The sequence below is a fragment of the Telmatherina bonti genome (genome assembly GCF_933228915.1).
Source record: "Telmatherina bonti genome assembly, chromosome: 18".
Lineage (NCBI taxonomy): Eukaryota > Metazoa > Chordata > Actinopteri > Atheriniformes > Telmatherinidae > Telmatherina > Telmatherina bonti.
In genome coordinates, this window is record NC_136616.1 from 7,659,056 (window position 1) to 7,679,135 (window position 20,080).

The following is a 20,080-nucleotide window of genomic DNA, read 5'->3' on the forward strand; positions in this document are numbered from 1 at the left end:
TTTTCATTTCTATACTGGGTGACAACAGATCATAGCTTGGTGATAAAGCTGTGTTCCCCCAGATTGCAGGTACAGACTGGGACAACACTGCGAAATTTCCAGTGCAGCTATGGCATTTAATCAGCTAGCTTTCACAAGGCAGACGCTGGTCTAAGCAGCTGATGGGTGAATGTGACACGCCTTGTGACTGGGGATATCGAAAGCACTCAAAGACACATGAGGCTCTGTGAGAAAGCGGATAAATCGAAATGATTAGCACTGAGGGACTTCTTTTTATTTCCATGTTCAGTGAAGAGCAGCCGAGCTTGTGAGAAGTTTTGGGATCTGATCCAGACCTTTGGCTGTGCATCTCTGGCCACACCTGAAATATCCACACACCTCCCTGTTTTTCCTCACTGTCTTCACCTCAAGCACTGAAGCAAACAGAAACCTTGGCTCTGCATGTGCAGTAGTCTGGAAATCTGTACAAATGTGCATATGAAATAATTTTTTATTATTATTCAAGCCATGCTCTGAAATGTTTTTGTAAAACGATCAGATAATTTGTTTCTAGCTGTTAGATTGAACACATAAGCTCCATATTCAGGATGGAAACGGACTTCATCTCTTCTCACATGCGTAGTGTGTGGAAGCTCGACAGACTAACACGTCTCCTTCCACGGTTTTCCACATTGCTTTATGTGGCTGAATTTCAACATGTGGACAGCTGCCACATCCACGGACATGCTGCATCTACACTTTACTGATGTCAAGCTGGAGTTGTTCAGATTTTCCAAGAGAAATGTGACATAAACCAAGCATGTATTTTTATTTTTCTATGTCCTGAGTTTTGTTGTGTTCTGTTGCCACCCACAGGGGGACAATGTGCCAAAGGGAATATAGGTTAATATGTTTTTCAATTCATTTTTTAGGCAAGTATGAAGTATTACGTTCTCTACCCATGCTATTCTGATCCAGACTTATTTTATCTGCTGCAGACACATTGGTTCCCAAAACAAGAGTCAAATACCGACTAACTTTTTTACGTTCAGATAAGAGTTTGCTGGGAGAGCTGCAAGTCTGATCTGCAGGGCTGCAGCAGTGAAGAGTGGGCATGTGATGGGGTTGTTTGTGGTGCCTCCTGGTGGGTAGAGTTGGAAACAACAGGGATAAGCCTATTAAATGTTATTTTCTTACTTCTCTAATTCTGAAGATCTTCAGCATTCAGTGTCATTATTTGTGTTATTATTTGTCAATATTTATCATTATTTGGGGGTCTTGCATGGGCAGCATCTTGTATCGGTTGGAAAGAATAAATGTGCATCGTTTTTTTAAACATTTATTTGCTTTACATCTCAATCCAACATCAACCCCCCTCCCCCAATGTTACTGAGTTATACAGAAGATGTTTAAAGTGTGGGAAAAATGTTTCTAAGTAGCTTTGCTTTCACAGCAGCTTTGCATGTTGCATCAAGAGGTTTTCAAATGGGACTACAGGTTCTAATAATGTCGTCATGGGAACGGCTTCATGCTCTGACCATATACCAACCATATACTGCAAATAAAACCTTCCCTTGTATGTTTATACGACTGCTATTGTGAGAGAGCGTTGAGGTTATCTGCTAAGCATGGCTCAGAAAAGATAAAACAACATGAGGTGATGATGCAATGTTGCTGCAGCCATTCTGGTAAACTGCTGAACCGTCAGAAAGCACAACCTAAAGTTATGATTCTCGTTCGTTCATCAGGCTAGTTGATAGCTGCAGCTGATGCCCAAATATTATACCTTCAGAATACTTTATATGGATGCATTTGTGACTTAAAAGTGTTGATGTTATGGTTACTCACACATAACTTTATCAGATCCACCTTACTAGTACTGCGTTGGACCTATTTCCTCCAGAACTACCTTTATTATTGGTGTGATAGATTCAACAAGGTGTTGCTCAAAGATTTTGCTCCTTATTAACATAAAACATCACATAATGGCTGCAGATTTGTCAGCTGCACATCCATAATGAGAATCTCCCGTTCCACCTCATCACCATGAGAATCTCCCGTTCCACCTCATCACCATGAGAATCTCCCGTTCCACCTCATCACGATGAGAATCTCCCGTTCCACCTCATCATGATGAGAATCTCCCGTTCCACCACATCATGATGGAGAATCTCCCGTTCCACCTCATCATGATGAGAATCTCCCGTTCCACCACATCACCATGAGAATCTCCGGTTCCACCTCATCATGATGAGAATCTCCCGTTCCACCACATCACCATGAGAATCTCCCGTTCCACCTCATCAAGATGAGAATCTCCCGTTCCACCTCATCAAGATGAGAATCTCCGGTTCAGCCTCATCATGATGAGAATCTCCCGTTCCACCACATCACCATGAGAATCTCCGGTTCAGCCTCATCATGATGAGAATCTCCCGTTCCACCACATCATGATGGAGAATCTCCCGTTCCACCTCATCATGATGAGAATCTCCCGTTCCACCACATCACCATGAGAATCTCCGGTTCAGCCTCATGATGAGAATCTCCCGTTCCACCACATCACCATGAGAATCTCCGGTTCCACCTCATCATGATGAGAATCTCCCGTTCCACCACATCACCATGAGAATCTCCCGTTCCACCTCATCAAGATGAGAATCTCCCGTTCCACCTCATCAAGATGAGAATCTCCGGTTCAGCCTCATCATGATGAGAATCTCCCGTTCCACCTCATCATGATGAGAATCTCCCGTTCCACCTCATCATGATGAGAATCTCCCGTTCCACCACATCATGATGGAGAATCTCCCGTTCCACCTCATCATGATGAGAATCTCCCGTTCCACCACATCACCATGAGAATCTCCGGTTCCACCTCATCATGATGAGAATCTCCCGTTCCACCACATCACCATGAGAATCTCCCGTTCCACCTCATCAAGATGAGAATCTCCCGTTCCACCTCATCATGATGAGAATCTCCCGTTCCACCACATCGTGATGAGAATCTCCCGTTCCACCACATCGTGATGGAGAATCTCCCGTTCCACCTCATCATGATGAGAATCTCCCGTTCCACCACATCATGATGGAGAATCTCCCGTTCCACCTCATCATGATGAGAATCTCCCGTTCCACCACATCACCATGAGAATCTCCCGTTCCACCTCATCATGATGAGAATCTCCCGTTCCACCACATCACCATGAGAATCTCCGGTTCCACCTCATCATGATGAGAATCTCCCGTTCCACCACATCACCATGAGAATCTCCCGTTCCACCTCATCATGATGAGAATCTCCCGTTCCACCTCATCATGATGAGAATCTCCCGTTCCACCACATCGTGATGGAGAATCTCCGGTTCCACCTCATCATGATGAGAATCTCCCGTTCCACCACATCACCATGAGAATCTCCCGTTCCACCTCATCAAGATGAGAATCTCCCGTTCCACCTCATCACCATGAGAATCTCCGGTTCAGCCTCATCATGATGAGAATCTCCCGTTCCACCACATCACCATGAGAATCTCCCGTTACACATCATCATGATGAGAATCTCCCGTTCCACCACATCGTGATGAGAATCTCTCGTTCCACCACATCGTGATGAGAATCTCTCGTTCCACCTCATCACCATGAGAATCTGCCGTTCCACCTCATCATGATGAGAATCTCCCGTTCCACCTCATCATGATGAGAATCTCCCATTCCACCACATCATGATGAGAATCTCCCGTTCCACCACATCATGATGAGAATCTCCCGTTCCACCTCATCACCATGAGAATCTCCCGTTCAGCCTCATCATGATGAGAATCTCCCGTTCCACCTCATCATGAGGAGAATCTCCCGTTCCACCACATCACCATGAGAATCTCCTGTTCCACCACATCATGATGAGAATCTCCCGTTCCATCACATCATGATGAGAATCTCCCGTTCCACCTCATCACCATGAGAATCTCCCGTTCAGCCTCATCATGATGAGAATCTCCCGTTCCACCTCATCATGAGGAGAATCTCCCGTTCCACCACATCATGATGAGAATCTCCCGTTCCACCTCATCATGATGAGAATCTCCCGTTCCACCACATCACCATGAGAATCTCCCGTTCCACCACATCGTGATGAGAATCTCCCGTTCCACCTCATCATGATGAGAATCTCCCGTTCCACCTCATCATGAGGAGAATCTCCCGTTCCACCACATCATGATGAGAATCTCGCGTTCCACCTCATCATGATGAGAATCTCCCGTTCCACCACATCGTGATGAGAATCTCCCGTTCCACCTCATCATGATGAGAATCTCCCGTTCCACCTCATCGTGATGAGAATCTCCTGTTCCACCTCATCATGATGAGAATCTCCCGTTCCACCACATCGTGATGAGAATCTCCCGTTCCACCTCATCACCATGAGAATCTCCCGTTCCACCTCATCATGATGAGAATCTCCCGTTCCACCACATCGTGATGAGAATCTCCCGTTCCACCTCATCAAGATGAGAATCTCCCGTTCCACCTCATCATGATGAGAATCTCCCGTTCCATCACATCATGATGAGAATCTCCCGTTCCATCACATCATGATGAGAATCTCCCGTTCCACCTCATCATGATGAGAATCTCCCGTTCCACCTCATCACCATGAGAATCTCCCGTTCCACCTCATCATGATGAGAATCTCCCGTTCCACCACATCGTGATGGAGAATCTCCCGTTCCACCTCATCATGATGAGAATCTCCCGTTCCACCACATCACCATGAGAATCTCCCGTTACACATCATCATGATGAGAATCTCCCGTTCCACCTCATCATGATGAGAATCTCTCGTTCCACCACATCGTGATGAGAATCTCTCGTTCCACCTCATCACCATGAGAATCTGCCGTTCCACCTCATCATGATGAGAATCTCCCGTTCCACCTCATCATGATGAGAATCTCCCGTTCCACCACATCACCATGAGAATCTCCTGTTCCACCACATCATGATGAGAATCTCCCGTTCCATCACATCATGATGAGAATCTCCCGTTCCACCTCATCACCATGAGAATCTCCCGTTCAGCCTCATCATGATGAGAATCTCCCGTTCCACCTCTTCATGAGGAGAATCTCCCGTTCCACCACATCACCATGAGAATCTCCTGTTCCACCACATCATGATGAGAATCTCCCGTTCCATCACATCATGATGAGAATCTCCCGTTCAGCCTCATCACCATGAGAATCTCCCGTTCAGCCTCATCATGATGAGAATCTCCCGTTCCACCTCATCATGAGGAGAATCTCCCGTTCCACCACATCATGATGAGAATCTGCCGTTCCACCTCATCATGATGAGAATCTCCCGTTCCACATCATCATGAGAATATCCCGTTCCACCACATCACCATGAGAATCTCCCGTTCCACCACATCATGATGAGAATCTCTCGTTCCACCTCATCACCATGAGAATCTCCCGTTCCACAACAGTTTGGCTGAGGAGCTCAACCAAGACCCAGTTCAGAAAATTGAAACACATAGTTTTCATAAAGCACAGGGAGGAAGAGGGGCTTTAACAACCTGGTTCTCACAAAATGTTTATGCATTTAACAAATTATCCAACATTTTTAAAAAGTTTGAAACCTGGAAACAGATTTAGATTTACTTTCTTTTTTCCCCTCAAATGATAAAAAATTAATACGGTTCCTGTGGTTTAGTTGTATTCAAATATGCTTCACCTCCAACACCTGCACAGGTAATATTTGTGTGTACTTACCAGCGATAAAGACCAACCTAGTGCTGAAACTTTGATGCTCAAACTCCAGTATGATCCAGTATAAATATTCTGTTGATACAAGCTGTTTAGCCTAAAGCTTTTATGTGTATAGGCTATGTAAATGAATAAATAAATAAGTAACTAACTAAATGAGTGACTAACGAACTAACTAACTAACTAAATAAATAAATAAATACATAAATAAATAAATAAAGACAGTGTGACTCAGTATAAATATTCTGTTGATACAAGCTGTTTATTGTAAAGCTCTTACATGTATAAGGTATGTAAATAAATAAATTAAAAAGTCAAGAAATAAGTGAATAAATAAATAGATAAACAAACAAACAAATAAATAAATACGACACGGTGTGTGTCGGAAGTGTGTGGTAAATGACGTCACTGAGGAGGAGGAAACAGAAGTCGACAGCTAAGATGGCGGAGGAGCAGCAGGAGTCATCGCAGGGAGAGATGGAGGGTGAGGAAAGCTGTTCCAGCACAACACATCTCCCTGAGGACTGCCATGACACGATGAATCCGTTATTTATTGTAGTGAGTGTGGGGAGGTTCAGCTGTTGCCTCCGGTGTGTCTGAGGTTACTGGTGTGTTTACTGGGATGACTGGAAACAGTGGGAGGCCGGAGCTAGCAGCTAACAGGCTAGCGCTTCTACACAAAGACAAGAGAAAAACGTTTCTTTATTTATTTACAGCCAAACTGCGCTTGACAGTCACACTGTGATTCGCTTCAGGAAACGCTGGAAGAGTGTGTTTAATGTCTGAGACGGTGTTTGTTGTGAATCAGGCTCTTTTACGACGTTTTTTTTTTACTCGCGTCAGAGAATTGTTTTTGTTTTCCAGCTAGCATGCTAAGCTAACTGACGGTGTTGCGGATTTATTTGTTTCCATGTTATTTAGTGACTCCGGATTCGGTTTTCACCTGGTTGCTCGTGGCAACAAGAGGTACTGACCGTGGCACGTGCGTTGTTATCTTTAAATACGTGTTTGCCCTCATTTTGCATTTTTATTTCAGAAATACAGCTCGTTTATGCACATGTTTGGTGAAGAGTCACTTGATTCAGGCTAATTTTTTTTTTTAAATTATAATTTATTTGTGGGTAAAATGTTAAAAAAAAGAAAAAAAAGGTGTAAAAACTGAAAGTAAGTTTGGACTTCTAAAAAGTGGCAATGCTACAGTTTGTTATAATAAACTATGGATTTTATCACATTTTTAATTTAGCCAGTTAAAGTGAAGCTTGAAGTATTCATTGATAGGCAGAAAAAATATAAAAAGCAAAACAAGCTTTTATCAGACAAATAGAAAAATAGAAGAGCAAATTGACTTATTGGCATCTTTTAGTAGCGGTACTGAAATGTAACACAATAGTTTATTAACATATTAATCTAAGTAATTAAAACTATATTATGTTTGAAGTCTGAGAATAAACTTGCTCTTTAAGCTCACGCTCCAAAGTATCCAACCACATCAGTTGTGAGCCGAGTCATGTACGTACAAACTGTTTTGTGTACTGGGCTTGTTACTGCAGGATTCCACTGGGATGCACATTGCAGACAGGTTGGAGTTGCTGAGTTTTCCGTGATGTAAACAAAACAAACGGAGACAGTCAAACACGTCAGTGTTTGGTTAAGTCCGTCTCAGTAAGCCGCTGGTTGCTGAAATGGCTGATTGACTGGTGAACAAAACAGCCTATCAGCAGCGCCCCGACACAGTTTCTCCATCATCTGCCTCTGTGCATGATTGTGGACTTCAGTTTGGCTTCACCTAAACTTTTACCACAGTACTGATCTCTCAGCAGCTGTTGGGACGGACATAACTGCTCCTGTGCAGTGGTCAGCTGTCATTAAGCGGGGGCTTATTTTGGACCATTTGGACAAATTAGCCTCTGAAAGTGACTGAAAAACTTCAGTCACTGTTGACCTTGTGACCTTACAAACTGGTCACACCCAGCCAAACTGGTCCTGACATGGTCTTCGCTGGTTACGTGCACATTGCAGCGTGCTAGCAGGAAGTGTTTACTTCCGGGGATAAATTTGATCTAATCATATTAAACATGTTTGGCAGGACGGCAGAAATTTTACCGGCTAATATTAAAAATATATCAGACTATGGTTCAAGCAACAGCTAAATAAAACTCTCCAAACTTGTCTAAACTAGTCACCGGCTGTGTTTACACTGACCAATATTCCATCGGTTCAGTTTGATCAACATGATCTTTGATTCCAGCTGACATGTCCACATGGACGCTCGGTAAAGCCATCAGCCAGGCCTGTAGGTGGCGCTGCAAGGCTGCTGTAGAAATACACAGGAAAACTGAGCAGACGAAGGACGTGGAAAAACTGAAGAGTTGAGCTGGAAATGAGGAGCTTTTGGGATTTTTAAGCAGATTTTGCAGTAAAAGGAACAACACACTCAGCAGTCTCTGAATGATTCACTGTTTAATGGATCCATCGCTATGCCTCACTCACTGATTCCGTTACATCCCCAAACGTTCAAAACCGGCTTTTTTCATCGTAATGAAATGGCAGAAATGCAAAGTGTGGCAGGAACTTAAAGTCACGCTGGAGGCTTTGGGAGATGGACCGTCGGTCCAACGTCCTGCTAAAGCATCTGGGTAAACGCAGATACCATGCAGGCGGCCACTAGCCGTGCAGCGTTGACTTTAACGTGACATTTAGTCATCGGGATGAAGGCTAGCGTTAGGAAATATTGTGGTTTTTAGGATATTGAATAAACAAGACTTTCTCCATCCAGGTTGTTACGACAGACATGTGGAAACATCTCAGCCCAGGTTAGAGGAGGAGAAAAACACCTTTTTAGTTGTTCAAGTCAGACGGTTGTTTGTAGTGAGACGTGCATCCTCTTCAGTTTGTTCAGTAGGGCTGTGACGATATGCTTTTGTCCTGGTTCGGTTCTGATTTTTTTGGGTGCCGATTCGATTTAAGTTGCATTTCTCACAATCCTTCGATATTGCTGATTTTTGTAAATTAAAAACAAAAAAAAAATGTATAAAACTTTATTTATTTTGTTATTTTTTCTTATTTCAATCAGGAAAAAAACAACACAGCAGCCAGACCATCATTCTGTTGCTATAACGCCCAAGGAGACAAATAAAAAAATAAATGAAAACAATAAAAATGAGAAAAAAATTGATAATGGATTATTTTTATTTATTTTAAAAATAGTTTTTTTTTTTTTTTTTTTAATGTTTTTAAATTTTTCGATTAGATTTTCCCAGCCCTATTATCCAGCCATTAATCCCCCCCTGCCAAGGCGGTTATGTTGTTACCACGTTTGTCTGTGTTAAGATAATTTAAAAAAGTTACTGACGGATTTTCATGAAATATTGTGGAGTTGTTGGAAATGTGAAAAGGAAGAACTGATTAAAATTTGGTGGTGATCCGGACCACCGTTTGGATCCAGGAAGGTTTTAAGGATTCTTTAAAGGGGTCCTATGATGGTATTTGGAGTTTTCTGAGCTTTCTACAGTGTTAGTGTTGAATCCTCATCAGACATGTGAACGGCACTGTTTTTTATTACCTAAACGCATGTTTGAGTTTGAGTTTGAGTTCCAGCACGCTCTCCATTCGGTTTCCATGGCGACGAAAAACGTGTCATTTTAGAGCGTTTTTTCTACTTGGAAATCCTTGTGACGTCCCGGGGGATAAGGTTCGGTGATTGGTTACCTTCTACTGGTTAACAAGGGCATGTACAAATACATCAGGCGGGTGGAAAACGTGGGATAAAGTTATTTCCAACGATGGCTGGTGAGTTTACCAAAGAGAGACATCTTGCTGCATTCGTTGCTGTGGGTTGCTGTTTTCCACTTCGTTTTCAGGCTCTGATTCAGGTTCCAACATGTAGGGCTGTATGCTATGTGTTGACATTGTATTTTGTTTTTTTATTGAGTTCATATGAACCTAATCCTTCTGTTTATGAGATGTTACAATGACGGCAAAAGCAGGTGCGGTGCGCGCTCCCGATGTAGTGCAGTGGCGGGAGGCGGGGCTTAATGCGGAAGAGTCTCAATCCACTCGTTTTGCCCACAGGCTGATCTGACAGCCTACGGGGAGGGTCGGTCTGAAGTAAATAAAGTGATTTGTGACAATAACTCCATCAATCCCAGCCCTTCTGGTCTCAGAAATAAAAATAATTAGCCTGAAATGCACAGAATAGTTCCACTTTAACGTTGTGCTTGGCGGAGCTTTGCTCTCCGAGTGCTTTTCCGGTTTTGGAAGCGGATATCGGCCAGAACCACCACAAACTTCAGAAACAGCCCAAAGTTGTGTCTGTGTGGACGCGGCGTACAGAACCAGCAGAGCTTTTCCTCCATAGTCCACAAACAAACCGTCACCACTCAGCGAGCCTCCTGGAGGTGCTTTGGTCGACACCAGAGGAAAACTTCCTCTCTGCTTTGTGTCCTGCATCGTTTTCTCTGCTTTCAGGCTTTCTGCTCTTTTCTAGCTTCATCTTTAGAACGAGATCTGGTGAACCGATCGGGGAATGTTTGTTTTGTGTTCGTTCTCTTGGCTGCTGTGCATGTGACACTCCGTAAAGCACTTTCAACATGAAACTCTGCACTGCGGAGATGTTTTGATGTTTGAGTTTTACTCTGAGATAAACACAGCGGTGGATTAAAATGTCAGATATTTGCTAAACATCGTGTTTAAACACGTTCCCTCCTAACCTGCCGGCCTTGTCTTGCAGGAGTGAACTGCCTTGCATACGACGAGGCCATCATTGCTCAGCAGGATAGGATTCAGCAGGAGGTAAGGAGTTTTTCTAAATTGGGGGGGGGGGGGTCAGATTTCATTTTGACAGCTGACATAAACAACGATAGTTTACCTTCTAGCAGCAGGATCAACAGCTCACTAGTTGGTTTGTGGACACAGCTGAAACCTTTTCCATGCACTGCAGGTTACAGCAAAATGTAGATCATATAAAACGTGACCTATCTGCACCGTACATACAAGCGCAGGTGAAAATGCTCTGAATACAGCCACACTGATGCTCGCTCTGACTGGGACTTTCTGTGTGCAGATAGCCAACACTAACCCCTTAGTGTCGGACAGACAGGACCTGTCGGTGCTGCAGAAGGAATACGCAGATGATGACACGGTTTATCAGCTCAAGATCAAGGTGAGGAACTCGCAGGTTACAGGTTACCACGTCCCGCTGCTCGTCTTCCTCAGTCTGAGCCGTCGTTTTATCCAACAGATGCTCTGATGTCTCTGTCCTCCATGTGGCTTGTTGTCTGATTTTTATCTTGTTTTCTTTTCATCTTCTTTCTTTGTTTTGTTTGTTGCAGGACCTTTACAAGAAATACTCATACATTCGTAAGACACGGCCAGACGGGAACTGCTTCTACAGAGCCTTCGGGTTCGCACATCTCGAGTCCCTGTTAGATGACAGCAAAGAACTTCAGAAGTGAGTGGCGTTCATATCGCATTCTGACATTTTGGACCATTTTAAGTTCACTTTTGCACCATTTTCTTTCCTTTCATGACTTCAGTTCAGTGAAGCTCTGCTTGCTTATTTCTACCATCCAGAGATTCCAGTCGATGTTCTGGTCCTACATCCTTTCTGTATGGATCCTTTGTCAGATTGATCCTTTGTGGATTCCTTATCCATTGATAAGGAATCCACAGTGTCTTGGCTGCAGTGTGGTGTTTGTTCTCCTCCAGTAATGGAAAGTTGTTCCCGTTCTGGATGGTAGTATCCAGAACATTGTCCCTGTTCTGGATGGTAGTATCCAGAACGTTGTTCCTGTTCTGGATGGTAGTATCCAGAATGTTGTTCCTGTTCTGGATGGTAGTATCCAGAATGTTGTTCCTGTTCTGGATGGTAGTATCTAGAATGTTGTTCCTGTTCTGGATGGTAGTATCCAGAATGTTGTTCCTGTTCTGGATGGTGGTATCCAGAATGTTGTTCCTGTTCTGGATGATGGTATCCAGAATGTTGTTCCTGTTCTGGATGGTAGTATCTAGAACGTTGTTCCTGTTCTGGATGGTAGTATCCAGAACGTTGTTCCTGTTCTGGATGGTAGTATCCAGAACGTTGTTCCTGTTCTGGATGGTAGTATCCAGAATGTTGTTCCTGTTCTGGATGGTGGTATCCAGTATGTTGTTCCTGTTCTGGATGGTAGTATCCAGAATGTTGTTCCTGTTCTGGATGGTAGTATCCAGAATGTTGTTCCTGTTCTGGATGGTAGTATCCAGATTGTTGTTCCTGTTCTGGATGGTGGTATCCAGAACGTTGTTCCTGTTCTGGATGGTGGTATCCAGAACGTTGTTCCTGTTCTGGATGGTAGTATCCAGAATGTTGTTCCTGTTCTGGATGGTGGTATCCAGAATGTTGTTCCTGTTCTGGATGGTAGTATCCAGATTGTTGTTCCTGTTCTGGATAGTAGTATCCAGAATGTTGTTCCTGTTCTGGATGGTGGTATCCAGAATGCTGTTCCTGTTCTGGATGGTAGTATCCAGAATGTTGTTCCTGTTCTGGATGGTGGTATCCAGAATGTTGTTCCTGTTCTGGATGGTAGTATCCAGAATGTTGTTCCTGTTCTGGATGGTAGTATCCAGAATGTTGTTCCTGTTCTGGATGGTGGTATCCAGAATGTTGTTCCTGTTCTGGATGGTGGTATCCAGTATGTTGTTCCTGTTCTGGATGGTAGTATCCAGAATGTTGTTCCTGTTCTGGATGGTAGTATCCAGAATGTTGTTCCTGTTCTGGATGGTAGTATCCAGATTGTTGTTCCTGTTCTGGATGGTGGTATCCAGAACGTTGTTCCTGTTCTGGATGGTGGTATCCAGAATGTTGTTCCTGTTCTGGATGGTAGTATCCAGAATGTTGTTCCTGTTCTGGATGGTGGTATCCAGAATGTTGTTCCTGTTCTGGATGGTAGTATCCAGAATGTTGTTCCTGTTCTGGATAGTAGTATCCAGAATGTTGTTCCTGTTCTGGATGGTGGTATCCAGAATGCTGTTCCTGTTCTGGATGGTAGTATCCAGAATGTTGTTCCTGTTCTGGATGGTGGTATCCAGAATGTTGCTCCTGTTCTGGATGGTGGTATCCAGAATGTTGTTCCTGTTCTGGATGGTAGTATCCAGAATGTTGTTCCTGTTCTGGATGGTGGTATCCAGAATGTTGTTCCTGTTCTGGATGGTGGTATCCAGAATGTTGTTCCTGTTCTGGATGGTGGTATCCAGAATGTTGTTCCTGTTCTGGATGGTAGTATCCAGAATGTTGTTCCTGTTCTGGATGGTAGTATCCAGAACGTTGTTCCTGTTCTGGATGGTAGTATCCAGAATGTTGTTCCTGTTCTGGATGGTGGTATCCAGAATGTTGTTCCTGTTCTGGATGGTAGTATCCAGAATGTTGTTCCTGTTCTGGATGGTAGTATCCAGAATGTTGTTCCTGTTCTGGATGGTAGTATCCAGAACGTTGTTCCTGTTCTGGATGGTGGTATCCAGAACGTTATTCCTGTTCTGGATGGTGGTATCCAGAATGTTGTTCCTGTTCTGGATGGTGGTATCCAGAACGTTGTTCCTGTTCTGGATGGTGGTATCCAGAACGTTGTTCCTGTTCTGGATGGTGGTATCCAGAATGTTGTTCCTGTTCTGGATGTAGTATCCAGAATGTTGTTCCTGTTCTGGATGTAGTATCCAGAATGTTGTTCCTGTTCTGGATGGTAGTATCCAGAATGTTGTTCCTGTTCTGGATGGTAGTATCCAGAATGTTGTTCCTGTTCTGGATGGTAGTATCCAGAATGTTATTCCTGTTCTGGATGGTAGTATCCAGAACGTTGTTCCTGTTCTGGATGGTAGTATCCAGAATGTTGTTCCTGTTCTGGATGGTAGTATCCAGAATGTTATTCCTGTTCTGGATGGTAGTATCCAGAATGTTATTCCTGTTCTGGATGGTAGTATCCAGAATGTTATTCCTGTTCTGGATGGTAGTATCCAGAATGTTGTTCCTGTTCGTTCTGGATGGTAGTATCCAGAATGTTATTCCTGTTCTGGATGGTTATATCCAGAACGTTGTTCCTGTTCTGGATGGTAGTATCCAGAATGTTGTTCCTGTTCTGGATGGTAGTATCCAGAATGTTATTCCTGTTCTGGATGGTAGTATCCAGAATGTTGTTCCTGTTCTGGATGGTAGTATCCATAATGTTGTTCCTGTTCTGGATGGTAGTATCTAGAATGTTGTTCCTGTTCTGGATGGTAGTATCCAGAATGTTGTTCCTGTTCTGGATGGTGGTATCCAGAATGTTGTTCCTGTTCTGGATGGTGGTATCCAGAATGTTGTTCCTGTTCTGGATGGTTATATCCAGAACGTTGTTCCTGTTCTGGATGGTAGTATCCAGAATGTTATTCCTGTTCTGGATGGTAGTATCCAGAATGTTGTTCCTGTTCGTTCTGGATGGTAGTATCCAGAATGTTATTCCTGTTCTGGATGGTAGTATCCAGAACGTTGTTCCTGTTCTGGATGGTAGTATCCAGAATGTTGTTCCTGTTCTGGATGGTAGTATCCAGAATGTTGTTCCTGTTCTGGATGGTAGTATCCAGAATGTTGTTCCTGTTCTGGATGGTAGTATCCAGAATGTTGTTCCTGTTCTGGATGGTGGTATCCAGAATGTTGTTCCTGTTCTGGATGGTGGTATCCAGAATGTTGTTCCTGTTCTGGATGGTGGTATCCAGAATGTTGTTCCTGTTCTGGATGGTAGTATCCAGAATGTTGTTCCTGTTCTGGATGGTGGTATCCAGAATGTTATTCCTGTTCGTTCTGGATGGTAGTATCCAGAACGTTGTTCCTGTTCTGGATCCGGGGAGAACATGAATATGACAAACCTGCATCCCAGTAGACGAGTTCACACGGCAAATACTGGAGGGCGCCATTCTCCTCTGCAAATGCATTACCCTTCCGCCAGAAGTGGTTTGTCCATTGTTCGCCGGTATAAACAAACCTCGACGCTAGCTTCGTCTGGACACGTATCTCTCAAGACTCGCTGCTTTTTTTGTTAATAATGTCCTTACAATGGGAACACGGATCTACCAGCTTGACTGGAGAAGGCGTTAATTTAGTGCAGAACTGGGAGGATAACACGACGATGTGGCCCAGCGTAACGTACAGCAAGATTTGCTCTTATGTTTTGGACTCTCTCACACACACATTCACGTCATCACAACAGCCTGCCACATTAGTGTGTTTGTGATGTAGATTTACTCAAACACATGCACACACATGCCCACACAGAGACACACAGGGGACACGCAATGGTGTAGCCTAACTATAGTGGATATTATTTGTCCCATCGCCAAAACAATCAACTAAAATACCAACTTTGTCATTTTATTGTCAGTTTCATAGCTGAAGTCGCTGCACTTCCTCTCAGTTTGGAGTCTGCGTCTCTTTCTCTCGGGGGGAGGCTGTGGTGGTCCGCTGGGTGAGTTTACGGAGAGCGCTTGTATCCCAACCACAGCTCTGGAAATGGATTATCCGTGGTTGGCTCTTTGTCAGCAAAGTGGTACGAACAAACAAAAACGTTGCGGGGTGGGTTCTGTAGATTTAAAGCCTTTAGCCAGGCTGTGAATCGGAGTCGGCCTCAGGCTTGTGGAAAAACGTGTATAGTGGCGCGCATGAACACTGCCTCTTTGCCGCTGGTTTGTGGTCAGCCACCTCACACGTCGTTCCTGAACCAGTTTTCTTTTTATTTTCCATCCTCTTTGAGTTCTGTTACTCTGCATCGAGCTAACGTTAGGCAGCAAAACAATCAGCCGGTCAGAACGGAAGTGGATCGGCAGGAGAAGTCTCGGGAGTAGACCGGAAACGGCTCTAAAACTTGTCTGTAGGAAGGAAAGCTGGAACCAGGAAGGGCGGCCATTGGCCTTGACTGGTTTGGGTTCCAGAAGACAGGAAAGAGGACGACAAGCACCACAAGTCTAAGCTGGGGAACCTGCTGAGAGAACACAGATGACGACAACAATGGCGGATATTTATTTATGGAGAATAAAGAGTAAAGAGAGAAAATTTCTCCTGCTGGAGGAGCATCCCATACTGCACTGAGCATCATGGGATGTAATCTGTTAGATATTTTACATTTCATAGGTTTTCTCACATTTTTCATACAGAATACATGTGTGTGAACGAGGAGGAACAAAGTGGAAGAGTAAAGCAAAAAGAAAAAAATTAAAGTACTTGGGATCGACAGTTCAGAGCGATGGAGAATGTGGGTCATGAGGCGCGGTTCCATGTGATCTGTTACCGGATCATTTTCTCATTAAAACCTGATTCTGGTCCCACTGGTCCCTATTTCTGTCCCGTACTCAGCCAGACCCGTTGGCAGAAAGGAAGCTTCATGCAGAAGCCGTTTAATCTCTGCTCTGGATCGAACAGGGAGCCAAAGAAGAGCAGAAAAACAGTAGATATGGGATTTCTGAGGATATTTCTGCATCATGTTGGGCCAGCTGGAGACTTCTCAGAAGCTTTCTGTGCAGGATGCTGCAGCCGTCCAGTCGTAAACCACGGTTCTGATGTCTCATCGTGGCAAATGTTCTCATATCCTTCTCATCTTCTTTCTCTGCTCAGGTTCAAAGCAGTTGCATCTAAAAGTAAACTGGACCTGGTTAACGAAGGTTTCACTGAGTTTACCATCGAAGACTTCCACAACACGGTGAGTGTTTACGTCTTATTCTTTTTATTCATTTTTTGCTATGAAATATTTTCATATGAACTTTAGTTGTATTTTATTGCAGTTTTTCCTTTTTTAAACTTGTATTTTTTAACTTTTAAATAAATTAACGGGGTTAGGTGTAATAAATGATGTTTTCTTGGCGCGTGTTGAACGCTGCGTTCTGATTGGATGTTGAGGGAATCTCGGTGAGCCGTTTTCCTGGCTTCCGCTCCCAAAGCGTCGGCTGGACGAGGCGTCATGACTTTGTCCAGCTTGCTAGTTTTTCTGCCAGCTTGACTCTGACGATGCGTCTCCTCCTAGTTCATGGACTTGATCGAACTCTGTGAGAAACAGCCGAGCCTGCAGGAGCTGCTGAACTCCTTCAACGACCAGAACGTGTCCGACTACGTGGTGGTGTACCTGCGGCTCCTCACCTCCGGCTACTTGCAGCGAGAGAACGGCTTCTTTCAGCATTTCATCGAGGGCGGGCGCTCCGTCAAGGAGTTCTGTCAGCAGGTGGGGAAGGAACTTTCTGAATGTTTGTTTCCTTCATGTGTGTCTTGCTGCAAATACAGATCCACTTCTGCTTTCTTCTGGCCTCAGGAGGTAGAACCGATGTCTAAAGAAAGCGACCACATTCACATCATCGCCTTAGCCCAGGCCCTGAACGTTTCCATTCTGGTGGAGTACATGGACAGAGGAGAGGGAGGAACTGTCAATCACCACGTCTTCCCCGAAGGCGGAGATCCACGCATCTTCCTGCTCTATAGACCAGGCCATTACGACATCTTGTACAAATAACACTCCCGGCCACTGCCCTCTTCATCCTCCTGCAGCGGCACGTTCAGAGATAACTTCAGCAGCCACATTGATGAAGAATACGTCTTGTGTACGAGATTATACTCATTTATTTGGAAAAATACATTTAAAAAAGACAAGAATCACATTACCTGCCTCCCTTACCCCACTCGCTCCCGAACCCCGACGTTCTCCTCGGTTGGCACAGAATGGTTAAAGTAAAAAAAAAAAAAAAAAGTTTTGAAACTAGAAGTGACTCCAGCCATTTAGAGTTGTACAGGTTTTTTTTTCTTTTGTGGTTGTAAATGTTATCTACTTGCTTTGTTTGATTCTTTTCCTTTGTTACACTGCGTTTCATTGAGTTTTATTAAAGCGATTTACATCTTATGGCTTGTCATCTTGTTCTACATGCATGGATGTACATATATAAACACATTCCTGTGTAAACATGTAGATTATTCATGTCCTAAATTCCCTCATCTCACATGTATGAAAAAGTTACAACCTTCCTTGTCATTATTTGTCATATTTGTCTATATATATATATATATATATATATATATATATATATATATATATATATATATATATATAAAATTCAAAGGTGTCTGCTAAATGACAGCAGAAGGTAAACGTACAAATTTATGTCCCTACAACAGAACCACATTAATTTATTTAGCTTCCATTGTGTAACAAACATTTATCCTAAAAACGGCACAAAGACCAAAAACATCCCAATATTTCTGGCTTTAAACGCGCCATCCTGATTAAGCTGCTTTTCTACCTTGTATTTATTTTAAATGTGCACGTTACAAACAATTGTAGATGTTTTTAATTTGATTTATCTGTTAAACTTAGTTTTTTTTTTTAAATGTGGAAAGACACATGCTGCATTTTAAATGAAGTTTCCATCTGAAAATATATCCTGCTTCTTCTCTCAAAAGTAAATTATTTGATCTGGAAATAAATTATTTCTATATCCGCGTATATATTTATATAAATATATTTTCATTTACACAAATGCAAAAGCATTTGTCAAGTTTGAGAAACATCAGCTGATTGATCACTATTGTAAATAAATGTAAGCACGTTTTATTATGGAAGCGAGCGTGACCACGTGGGCTTTGTTGACCTTGTACGCCTCATAATCAAAGATCTTCTATACGAGCGAAGATGCTTGACTCCGTTTAGCCAACTCTAATATTACAGAAACTGCTCAGGGTGAGACGTCTCCATTGAACCGTAGAGAAAAGCTCTTCCAATATGTCTTCATGTGCGAAGTTGTTGACCTTGTCAAAGAGAATTTTATCCACGTGTGTACGACACCACTCGTCTCTGACAAGTACGTTAAAATCTGTGTAAAAATGTATATATTTGAACACTAGAAGCGGGACGTCGCGTTAGTGTTTCCACAGACAGCTAGCCGGCTAAGCTAGCCACGGTCAGCTAGCTTAAAGTCGAGCTGAATCGCCAACAGTTTAATTTTATTCAGGAAAAAATCCCATAAAACACGTTACACTGAACCACACGATGCCAGGATCGCAGTAAATGCTACATGTATTAATTCTAGCAGAGAGTTTGTCCACTATGTAGAGAACAAACCCTCCATATATGTGTACAAACGATTTAAACACCTCCTCTATGTAATTTATCTGTACAGAGCAGATCTGCTCAGCTTCATGACCTTTAGGTCCCGGATTGTTGTAAACGTCTGGCTGGATCTGTGACAGCAGATGATAGATTTCCATGCCATGCAGGTTTGGTTGCTTGTGGTTTTGTGTAGATTTGCTGGTTGTAAGAGAGACATGCTGCCTGTTTCTGACATGTTTCTGTTCTTCTGCACAGCTGAGCTGATTGAAAACATGGACAAGAAATCCACCTGGGACCGCTTCTACACAGAAAGCAGCAGCAGAACCTCCACCTTTAAAAACTTTGAGTGGTTCTTTGGTTTTGATTCTGTCCGAGACTTCATCCTGCCCCTGTTGCAGACCATGTCCCGTCCAGACGCAGCGCTCCAAGTCTTAGACCTGGGCTGTGGTACATCTGCATTGGGCCCCTGCATCTACAGAGCCTCTGTCTTCCCAGTGCGTGTCACATGTGCTGACATTTCCCCAGTAGCTGTGCGATTAATGCAGCAACAAGCTGGAGTGAAGGCTGTTCAGCCCCACAATCCGTCTTCACAGCTGGACTTTGTGGAGCTGGACGGCACGCAGCTGGACAAGCGCTACGGTTCCAGCAGTCTGGACCTTATTGTTGACAAGGGTACCATCGATGCCTTGCTGAGGTCCAGGGAGGGGGAGGGGAAGGCTGCCTTGGTGCTGAAGCAGTGTTTACAGGTGTTGCGGAGTTCAGGATCCCTTCTCCAGTTCTCAGACGAGGATCCCGATGCCAGGCTCCTGTGGCTGGAGACGGCAGCACAACGTCAGGGCGTAGCGGCGCATGTTGCGGTGCAGGAGGTTGGAGAGCTGAGAGGAGTGTGTTACTTCTGCTACCAGGTGACTCCTCATCCCGTTGTGAAGCAGGACTTCTCCACATCCTGACCATCGGATGGCTAAACGATTCAGCTCCATGTCACCTGAAATGGACTTTAAATTCACACCTCATGAATAATTACAGCAGACTTGTGCTGCTGAAATGTTGCATTCATATTTACATGAAAGTAAATCGGTTTCATTCACAAATAAACTAAACATCTACATTTTACAATGAACGTTTTTATTTCAGGGATTTTTGGTGTAATAAGTGTCATTCTGTGATATTTACTGAATAATCTACGATGAAACGAATTAAGACGATGATCCTCGGTGGATTATTTCTCAGTCGTAACGATGCCTT

General features: G+C 43.6%; 2 protein-coding genes across 3 annotated transcripts; both read left to right on the top strand.

Moving 5' to 3' along the window:
• The first annotated feature begins 6,153 nt into the window (after positions 1-6,153).
• On the top strand, positions 6,154-17,632 carry LOC306769042 (ubiquitin thioesterase OTUB1-like). The gene is made up of 7 exons (XM_079257542.1): positions 6,154-6,237; positions 10,483-10,544; positions 10,816-10,914; positions 11,084-11,202; positions 16,363-16,447; positions 16,769-16,963; positions 17,051-17,632. The coding sequence occupies exons 1-7, from the start codon at positions 6,195-6,197 to the stop codon at positions 17,246-17,248; spliced, it is 801 nt and encodes a 266-aa protein (XP_079113668.1). The 5' UTR covers positions 6,154-6,194; the 3' UTR covers positions 17,249-17,632.
• Positions 17,633-18,493: 861 nt separating this feature from the next.
• cskmt (citrate synthase lysine methyltransferase) lies at positions 18,494-20,080 on the top strand. 2 transcript variants are annotated; one of them, XM_079257368.1, is made up of 2 exons: positions 18,494-18,587; positions 19,091-20,080. In XM_079257368.1, the coding sequence occupies exons 1-2, from the start codon at positions 18,509-18,511 to the stop codon at positions 19,783-19,785; spliced, it is 774 nt and encodes a 257-aa protein (XP_079113494.1). In that variant the 5' UTR covers positions 18,494-18,508; the 3' UTR covers positions 19,786-20,080. The 2 variants fall into 2 exon arrangements, with proteins under 2 accessions (XP_079113494.1, XP_079113495.1); XM_079257369.1 differs by lacking the exon at positions 18,494-18,587 and adding an exon at positions 18,915-19,002.

Bases quoted from the DNA above. Each gene is read 5' to 3' on its own strand.
- LOC306769042 (XM_079257542.1), top strand. From the start codon at position 6,195: ATGGCGGAGGAGCAGCAGGAGTCATCGCAGGGAGAGATGGAGG. The intron at 10,915-11,083 runs GTGAGGAACTCG...TGTTTGTTGCAG, and splicing joins TTTATCAGCTCAAGATCAAG to GACCTTTACAAGAAATACTC. The intron at 16,964-17,050 runs GTGGGGAAGGAA...TTCTGGCCTCAG, and splicing joins TCAAGGAGTTCTGTCAGCAG to GAGGTAGAACCGATGTCTAA.
- cskmt (XM_079257368.1), top strand. From the start codon at position 18,509: ATGTCTTCATGTGCGAAGTTGTTGACCTTGTCAAAGAGAATTTTATCC. The intron at 18,588-19,090 runs GTACGTTAAAAT...TCTTCTGCACAG, and splicing joins ACACCACTCGTCTCTGACAA to CTGAGCTGATTGAAAACATG.